Raw genomic sequence first — 8747 nt, 5'->3', positions numbered from 1 at the left:
ACACCTCTTCCTCCCGCTCCAGGAGCTGCTCCCGACACGTGCTCAGCTCCCGAGTTAAAGTGGCAAATTCCTGAAAACCCACACGGCCCCTCAGTGCACGGGCCTCACTCGAGTCTGTGGTGCAGCCCTCTCGGCCCTCAGTCACCCCTGCCCCGGGACAGGACAGCAGACCGGCAGCCAGCACACACGTCCCCGGAGGGGCCAGCGTGGTCTGAGCCGAGCCACAGTGTGAGGGAGCAGGGCAGGTCCAGAGCCAGAACAGCAGTCGCTCCGCGGCCCCTCCGCCTCCAGCTGTCCACGAGCCTGACCGAGTCCCCTCCCCCAGGGCTTGGCAGGCTGCAGGTGGCCCATGAAATACGGGGACTGTAGGACCCATGACATGGGCCCAGGGGAGCGTGCAGACCAACCCAGTCAGCCACGCAGCTTCAGCTCTGGCTGCTGGGGCCCCGGCTCACAAGGGCCAAGGCTGCACTTGCTGGCCTTGCCCAAGACCCAGGCCCGAATCGCCTCGTGGAGCCCCCTAGCCCTTCTCAGCCCACGGCAGTGGAGCTGGCCCCCAGGCCCAGGCCCACTGTACCCTACTCATCTAGCCAGACATCGCCTCACTCCAGAAAGACGGGCAGACCGGTGGCCCACGTTCTGTGGCTGCCGGGGTCTGGGAGTGCCCGAGCAGTGGCTGCAGGAAGGGGACAAGGGACCCAGAGAGGTCAGGGCCGGAAAAGCCAGGGCCCTCTGACTCTGCTACTTGATGACCGCCTTCCTGTCCAGGCCACGTCCTAAGGCAGTCCAGCATCTCACATCCTGGAAGGCCTGGCCCTGATGCTGCTGGTCCCCGCTCGGGTCTCTCTACCCCAGGACCCTCCTACCTCCCCCCAACCTAGCCCATGGACGTGCTGCTGCCACATGCTCTCCCAAAGCACAGGCTGCCCACAGCACTGAGCACAACTGCTCATCCTGGCCCCCAGCTTCCCTCCCATGGCTGCTTTCCACATGCCTAAGGCCTGGTCAGCCGGGGTCACCTGCTGCTTCCAGTCACCAGCCTTCTTAACCCTACGCTTTTGCTCCATGGGCTCCTTCCCCCAAGGAAGCCAAAGCCTCTGTGGGCCCTTCCCAGGCTCCCCAGCGAAGTCCCCTCCTCTGAGATCTGCTGCGAGCAGCGTGAAGAGCACCATGTGGGAGCCCACCATTCGCCCGCAAATACTGGGAGCACCTCCCACGTGCCAGGTCCTGTGCTGGTCTCTGGGGACACGGTGACAAGACAGACATGATTGCTGCCCTCATGAAGCTCCCAGGATGTTCCCTAAGCTCTTTGAGCCTCCAGCCGCTCATCCGTGACACACAGGTACAGCTGTCCCTCAAGTGTCACCCACCACGAGGGGCCAGTGAGCCAGTGACTGGGAAGCACTGAGCACAGGCCCCCAAGGGCAGAGATCTGTGTCACTGATACTGTTCTCTTCTGATCCCTTGGGTTCCTGCCTGTCCCCTCTCTGCTCTATGAGCTTCAGGGGCAGGGTCTGGCCCCTCCATTGTAGGGCTTGTTCAGGGCCGTGCATGGTAGGATAGGGTGGGATCACGTCCACCCCAATTCTTCACTGGGGCCCCATCTTCCTACTGATCAAGCATCACAAGAATGAGCCGGCAGGAACTCACCCACCCGGGCCTACGCTGTCCTCCCACATGTGGGGACAGGGTCTGAGCCAAGTCTTGAGCTGCTGAGCCAAGTCTTGAGGCTCCCAAGGGCTGCCTCTGCCAGTCCCGTGGGCATGAGCAAACGGCTAAGTCCCCGAGCTTCAGTGTCATCATTGTGAGATACTAGCTTTGCAGCTTTGAGGGTTTGGGGAGGTAAACCTGATACACAATGCTGAATGCAGAGACACACGACACATGGAAATGTGCGGCCATGCTGCTGCTGCCTGGGAAGCAGGACAGGTGTCGCGAGCCTGGCTCCTAGGTCTAGCTCTGCCTATTTCTACAGGATGCCTCTGGGCTTGTCATCCGAGCAGTAAGAGAGGCAACCAGACGATCTCTAATGCCTCCCACAGCCCCCAAGAACAGGGCCTGGGCTCTGCCGGGTGCAGAGGCTCTCCTGGTCTAGGCCGCCACCTGCTGGCCACACGGCCTCATTGCGGCTGAGTGTTCTCCCTGCATCGGGTCCGCGGGACTAATGTTCTCCCGCGGAGCCAACTGCAGGCTGAGAGGCAGGGCAGTGGCAGGGGAGGGCGTATGCAGGGAGAGGAAGGGCGGTGACGCCTGTGAGTTCCCTTTGCTGACCTGCGATGCAGGCAGACGAGCTGACGGCCCAGAGGATGCTGGGCTCAGGCCTCACCTGGGGCAGGGCCGTGTTCAGGTGGCGCTGGAGCTGGTCCCGCTCACGAAGGGCATCCTGCAGCCGGCTCTGCGTGGCCGCCAAGGTCTCCTGACTCTCACGAAGGGACTCCAGCAACTTCTCCCGCTCATCCAGCATGTTCACCATCAGCTGCTCAAAGCTGGCATCAGCACCGGCGCCATGCGGGGGTCCCAGCGGGTCCCCCTCGTTGATTGTGGGCATCACCTCACACATAGCGGGGGTGGGCAGGGCAGGTGTTCACAGGAGTGGCACCTCCGGGGACCCAGGACACAGGTCTCAGAGCAGGCAGTGCCTGGCGAGTGGACGGCTGGGCCGGGGCTTCTCCTGTGGCATCAGTTTCTCTGAAAAGCAGCTGGTGCCTGAAGAACTGCTGTGGGGTGAGGCCAGAGGGCTGGGCTTAGCCCCTCGGGGCTGGGGCTGGGTGCCCTGTGTCCCCAGGCAAGCGGGCAGCAGCCGAGTCTGGCCATGGCCAACAGAGAGCAGGGCTGGAAGAGGGCCCTCGGCTTAGGCTGAGCGCTGGGGCCTGGCAGGGTCCCAGTGGGGTCTGGTGACACCCATCGCCTCTGGAGGGCAGTAATCTGTGGGAGAAGAGACTGTGTAAGGGTCAGCCGAGGCGGAGGGGAGGCAGCACGGGACCGGAGCCGGCACAGGCCCTGCAGCCCCAATGCTCGGCGGCGCCTGCCCCAGCTGTCCCGCTGCCACAGCCTCTGCCTCCAGCCGCCCCGCCCCCGTTGGCAGCACAGTGGAGAGGTGCCCCCGCACGAGGCTCTGCCCAAAGACAGAACTGATCGGCACAGGCTGCTGAGTCCTGAGACCTGCGGGGGAGAGGGGACAGCAGGAAACGGGGTCCCTGGGTCCTGTACTGACTCAGGCCAAGACCAGCGCAGAACTATGATGGGGCTCCTGAGGGACTGGGTGGCAGGGTCCCAGGAGGTGGGTCACAACATGGCCGCTGGGAGAGGCTCGACTGGGCACTGAGGCTCGCCACAGTGAGTCCTCAGGGAGGAGTCTGCCTCGTCGCCCCGTCCTGGAGCCGGGCACGCAGATGTCCATTCTGCGTCGTGGCCGACTAGCCGGGGCTGAGCAGGGACCAGACGACGTGAGGAAGGGCAGGGGCAGTGTGGGGTGGCAGCCCTGCCTGTGGCTGTGCACCTCCTCCCTCCGCGCAGCTCCCATAATGGCACTGCCAGTGGTCACCAGCTCGGGCGGCTGGCACGTGCGGACTGCTCCAGGGGGGCCCGGGTGTGTCAGAGCAGAGGAGGGTGTAATGAGGAAGGCAGCATGCAGCAGGGGATCTCTGCGACCACCGGCTCCTGCCTCCCTGGCCACTGCTGGAGGGCCGCCACCGAAGCCGTTTTGGAGGGAGACGAGCTCTCAGGCACCCACACGGCAATGCTCCAGAAACGGTGCCTGCCTTCCTGCCCCTTCGCCCCCGCCCCGTGTGGGAGACACAGGGACAGTTTCTTGTCCACCCCTCAGGTAGCCAGCTGGGAGGGTCGGGGAAAGGACAGGAGGCACAGGGACCCAGCAGAGGTGAGAAATCAGGCACTGGGCTGAACCCAGCAGGGGAACTAGAGAAGGGCCAAGCCCCCTCCACCTGTCATCCTGTCCCTCAAAGTACTGATGATCTAGGCAGAAACGGGGGCAGCAAAAAGAGGCTGGTGAGGAGTGTGGGCCTGGACCAGAGAGGAGGTAGTGTGCCAGCCTGAGACCGCCCCGGCTCACACCGCAGCCACTCCTGGAGGGCCCAGGGCTTCGGGGACCCCGAAAGTGGCCTCAGTCCAACAGATTCCCAGCAGCCCGCAGTGAGAGTAAAGGAAGGGGCTCAGAGCTGGCAATGAGGAGACCAGCTGGGTGACCTTGGGCTTGTCACCACCTACTGAAGCCTCTGCTGCAAGATGGAGCCGCAGCTCAGTTTTGCCCCCCTTAGAGGGAGGAGCTCATGGATAAACAGGGCCTGGGAAAGCCGAAGGTGCCCACGATTACAGGGCAGTGCGAACTCCCTGGTGGGGCCTGCGGGGGGGTCGGCTCCTGGCAGTGAAGGGCTGAGCAGTTCTCAGGACGAACAGGACCTCAGGCTGCCCGCCGCGACATGCTGCCTATCTGCTCTGACGTGGCCTCCCCGAGCCCTCCTGGTCATTCTGGCACCCGAGAGGCTGGCTTCGGTGCCACCAGCCCTTTCCCAGCCTCCCTCTGAAACAGGTGCAGGGTCACTACTCCGCTTCCCCTGGCAAAATGTCATGATGTGGAGCCAGGTGCCCGCCCCGTGGCAGGCGGTGAGCAGAGGGGGCCGTGGCACGGGGACACCTGCTTGGCCCTGGGGCTGTCTTTAAATAGCACGGCCACCAGCTCAGCCTAACTACGCCTCCTCAACCCTGCACAGCATGGCCCTGATTCACAGGCAAAAGCTGCCAGCCCCCAAAGCCAGCATCTGTGGGGGCCTCTGCCGCTGAGGCGTGTGAGCCCTGGACGGGTACTGGGGGGCGGGAGGCGGGGGGCACGAGCAAGGCCTCGGGCCTTGTGAACAGAGCAGTGAGGCCTCTGGCCTCCCGAAGCTTACTCTATCTCCCCCTAACCAACAGGAGGGCGGGCCCTCGGGTCCGACACTCTGGCCGGTCACACACAGGCTGGCTCCCCGCTGCCCCGCCAGATGGCAGGCCCACCGCTGCGAGGGCCAAGCTGCGGCCGGCAGAGACCACAGCGCCAGGGCCAAGCTGCCAGGGGTGCTCAAGGCTAAGTGCCCACAGGAGGGACGGAGAGCCAGCCTCCACGTGAGAGGCCCTCGGCGCAGAGGTAAGAGGAAGGTCACCCACCCACTGCAGGGAACATGCGGCGAGGTGCTCACTCAGGACAACAATCACGGTGGCAGCTACGACTTGGTATTTACCACGTGCCAGGCACTGTGTTTAACTGGCTTTAATCCTCGCGACGCCTTGCAAGGGAGATGTAACTCTCCCTCCCATTTCACAGACGTGAGAATTGGGACTCAAAGTCACGTGACCGAGTCTACGCAGCAAGTAAGAGGGAGCACCAGGGTTCAGTTCCAGGCTGTCTGACTCCGGAGAGGGGCAAGGGGCAGGGGACGGGAGTGACACAACCGGTCCAGGCCACAGCCCTCCTCACCCGCCCCCTCGCAGCAGCCCGACCGCCCCCCATGCCCCTCCTCCGGCCTGGCGGAAGGGCTCTGCCCAGCAGCCTTTGTGATCCTGCAGCGGCCACTGGGCCTTTGTCTGCGAGGCGCATCTCTCCAGCTGCTCCCAGGACTTAGTTATGGGCCATTCCTTCCCAAGGCGCAGCCCATCACCTGGGTGAGCTTACAAATAGCTGCACGAGCCTGGGCCCTCGTGACAGTGCATGGAGGCACCCTAACAGTCACAGCGGGACACAGGTGCCCACCAGGGCTGTCACGGCCACCATCACCACCCCAGGAGGACTAGCACCAAAGGCGAGTGGAGAAGGGGGCCGCAAGTGTCTGCACACGCCCAAAATAGCTCCTCTTCGGAACCAGCCGAAGTTGTAGCCATACCTCCTTCAATTAGGCAGGGGTTTGCAAAGAGGGCTCTGTGACAGAGTACCTTTAGGGACAGCCTGGGACAAGAAAATGGCAGAGGCGAGACCAATGCACATGCCTCTGCGCTCTCCTTCCTTCCTTCAGTGCCATCACCTCCAGCTCTTGCTGGCCACCTGGTTCTGGCTGCATTTACACAGAAGGTTCCGCGTCTAAAGCGAGGGCAGACAGTCCCCAGTCTAAGCGCTGTCTGCAGATGCCCTGCTGAGCAAGCGCCCCTTCTCAGACAGCCCGTGCATCTGGGCGGCAGGGCGGGCGGTCGAGGGAGGCAGCCCGGGGACACCGGGGCCGCTGAGCTAAAGTGTCTAACAGACATCACGCATGCACACACCGAGGTACAAGGCTGCACCACTGGACACAGCACATGGCTTTGGCCAAACAGATGTCATTCCTAGCCATCTTCTGCTCAGCGGAGCCACTGATTAACGCTTAGCATATATGTCCTCAAATCATGCCTGCGAAAGAAGAAACAGGTAATAACTCTGGTGTATTTGGAGAATAAAAATCTTTCAAAATAGGGGCCCCTGTGGTCTTCTGATGTTGGGGGAAAATGCTCAGAAGTCCCCGCATTAGTAGAGCAGCCCATCAGATTGGGGAGCCGTCTCGCCGCAGAGGACAGAACGGCCCAGGAGGGATCAGGAACACGAGGGGGAGCACGGCAGGCGCCAGGGCGAGAAAGGTCCAGAGTGCACAGAACTGTCCAGAGAAACGCAGGCGTCATAAAAAGTGTGAGTGAGTGTGGTTACGAAAGAGAGAGAGATTACATGTGGGGGGAACGCGCATTCATGCGAGAGTGTAAGAGTGTACTCCTGAGAATGTGTGGTGTGCGTGTGTGGTCGGGGGGGCACACGCGCACGTGCACAAGAAAATGGGGTGCGAGACGTGTGCATGAGACGGCGAACAGTGGGAGACTGGGCATGGACAAGTGTGGTCATGAGAACGCGCGTGTGTACCATCGCGAGTGAACACGGTGGTCTTACAAGCATCTGGGGGTCATGGAATCACATATGCCTCCAAGCGCCATGGGGCTTATGCAGTGTGCGTGACCACGGAAGATCTAAGCGCACGTGTGGCCTTGACGCCGGGCGAGAACGCGGGAGAAGGAAGGATGGGGATGATAGCGAAGAACTGAAAATCCTACTTGTTCCAGACACTCTGCACCAAACAAGGGCCAGAAACTTGGGTGCTCCCCCAGGCCTAGTGCAACCCGAGGTCAAGGAGCTGGGCCTGGCCACCTTTCCGCTTACAGCCACCAGCAGAGCCTCGATGCAGCGGCACCACGGAGCCCAGGGCTCCATGTGACAGCGGCAGGCACCCCCAGGATCTCGCAGAGCAGAACGTCCACTACTCGGGGAGCAGCCCCTGGCCCAGCCCCACCCCCAGGCCCTCCACTCACAGCACCTCTCCTCTGACCCACAGCAGAGACCTCTGCAGCACCTGTGAGACACATCCAGCGCTCAGCCCATCCCTGCCCCTACCAGGATGGACTCCTGCTTGGAAGGGCTCTGGAGGCCCTGCATGCCCACCCCCACGCGACACGTCACTGTCCTTCAGGGAGCAGGAACTCAGCACCACCTGAGGGAGCCCTCACTGTCCTAAGGAAGCTGTTTCTTAAAGTGAATAGAAACCTATCTCCCCCTTGAAATGACAGTTATCTGAAGACACTGGCCATGACATTATATCACACATGCGGCTACCAGAATCCCACTCTGCCGACTGGGCAAAAGAAGCAATAAAGGCCTCTAAGTGCAAACCAGCTATTCCTTCTGACAGGTAACTACGAAGTTATACTGTACATAATTACTTTTTAAAATCATGGTATACATTATATATTTATGTAACTGCTATATAACATATACTGTATCTGTTCAGAGTTCTAAACCTAAACCCATATACCATGCTTCACGGGAGATTTAGGAATGTTCCCTACCTCCACTGCCCACAGAATCTGATTCCCCACTGAGAGGGAACACCACTGCACAGGGCCCCCAGGGGCCCCTCTGCTCCAGGTGAAATAGTCCTGGGTGCAGGGAGACCCTGCCTCATTGAGCCCAGGGGACCAGAAGACAGACCTCAATTCAACCCACCGCTTCCTTACGCAGCTGACTGCCGGGAGTCCAGGACCGCGCTAGGAATTGTGAAGGAAATAAAAGGCACATGACAGGAATCTCCACCCTCAAGAAGCGCACAGTCTCCCTGAGCGAACACAGATACAGCGTAGCAGCACGCGACCGGACGCCCAGCCTCTGGCACAGCCTGCGCACCACTAGGAGTCTGACCAGTTAAACTGGCCAGAACGAAGCAGCCCCTGCTCCGTGCCAGAGCTGACCTCGCCAGGGGGACAGAAGACACCTGAGGACGGTGGGGGCTGCAGCACGCAGTGCTGAGAACAGAACGATGAGCACTGTGTGACTGAGGAGTCCTCAGGCTCTCTCTGCTGGGGCCTCCAGTCGTACCGGCCCAGCTCAGGGCTCCCACCCACTGCTGGTTCCCCTAGCGGCCCTGCCCCAGGACGTTCTCAGGCCCCAGAGGCCCTCTCAGCACAGCGAAGGCTGAGGGGGCGCCAGCGGCAGTCCCTTCGGCCTTTCTCCAGTGCCGAGGCCCCTCCAAATACTTCCTACTGTGATGGCCTCACAAAGGGCCACGTTCCTGTGAGCCAGCACCCTATGCTTTCTAGAGCTAATTATAGGTCAGTGAGATAGCGGGCCAGAGGGCCACAGATGGTGACTTCCTGTGGCTGCAGTACACTCCCTCCCCTCCATTCCTCCTAGACTCTGAGACAGCTTTCACTCCCTCCGTCCTCCCTGCCCCATACCGACTCCTCCCCAGCAC

At 61.6% G+C, this 8747-nt stretch overlaps 1 protein-coding gene across 1 annotated transcript in view; it reads right to left on the bottom strand.

The window, feature by feature from the left end:
• PPFIA4 (PTPRF interacting protein alpha 4) overlaps positions 1 to 8747 on the bottom strand; it is a 36670-nt gene that overhangs the window by 26084 nt on the left and 1839 nt on the right. Inside the window, exons 2-3 of the mRNA XM_023534781.1 lie at positions 2327 to 2925; positions 5 to 70 (exon numbers count right to left, since the gene is read on the bottom strand). Coding sequence (XP_023390549.1) covers positions 5 to 70; positions 2327 to 2560 — 300 coding nt within the window. The 5' untranslated portion in view covers positions 2561 to 2925. The remainder of the gene's footprint in view (positions 1 to 4; positions 71 to 2326; positions 2926 to 8747) is intronic.

Source organism: Pteropus vampyrus, unplaced genomic scaffold (assembly GCF_000151845.1).
Source record: "Pteropus vampyrus isolate Shadow unplaced genomic scaffold, Pvam_2.0 Scaffold131, whole genome shotgun sequence".
NCBI classification, from domain to species: domain Eukaryota; kingdom Metazoa; phylum Chordata; class Mammalia; order Chiroptera; family Pteropodidae; genus Pteropus; species Pteropus vampyrus.
Note: the sequence above shows the minus strand (reverse complement) of the source record. Positions and strands in the feature narration are given on the sequence as shown.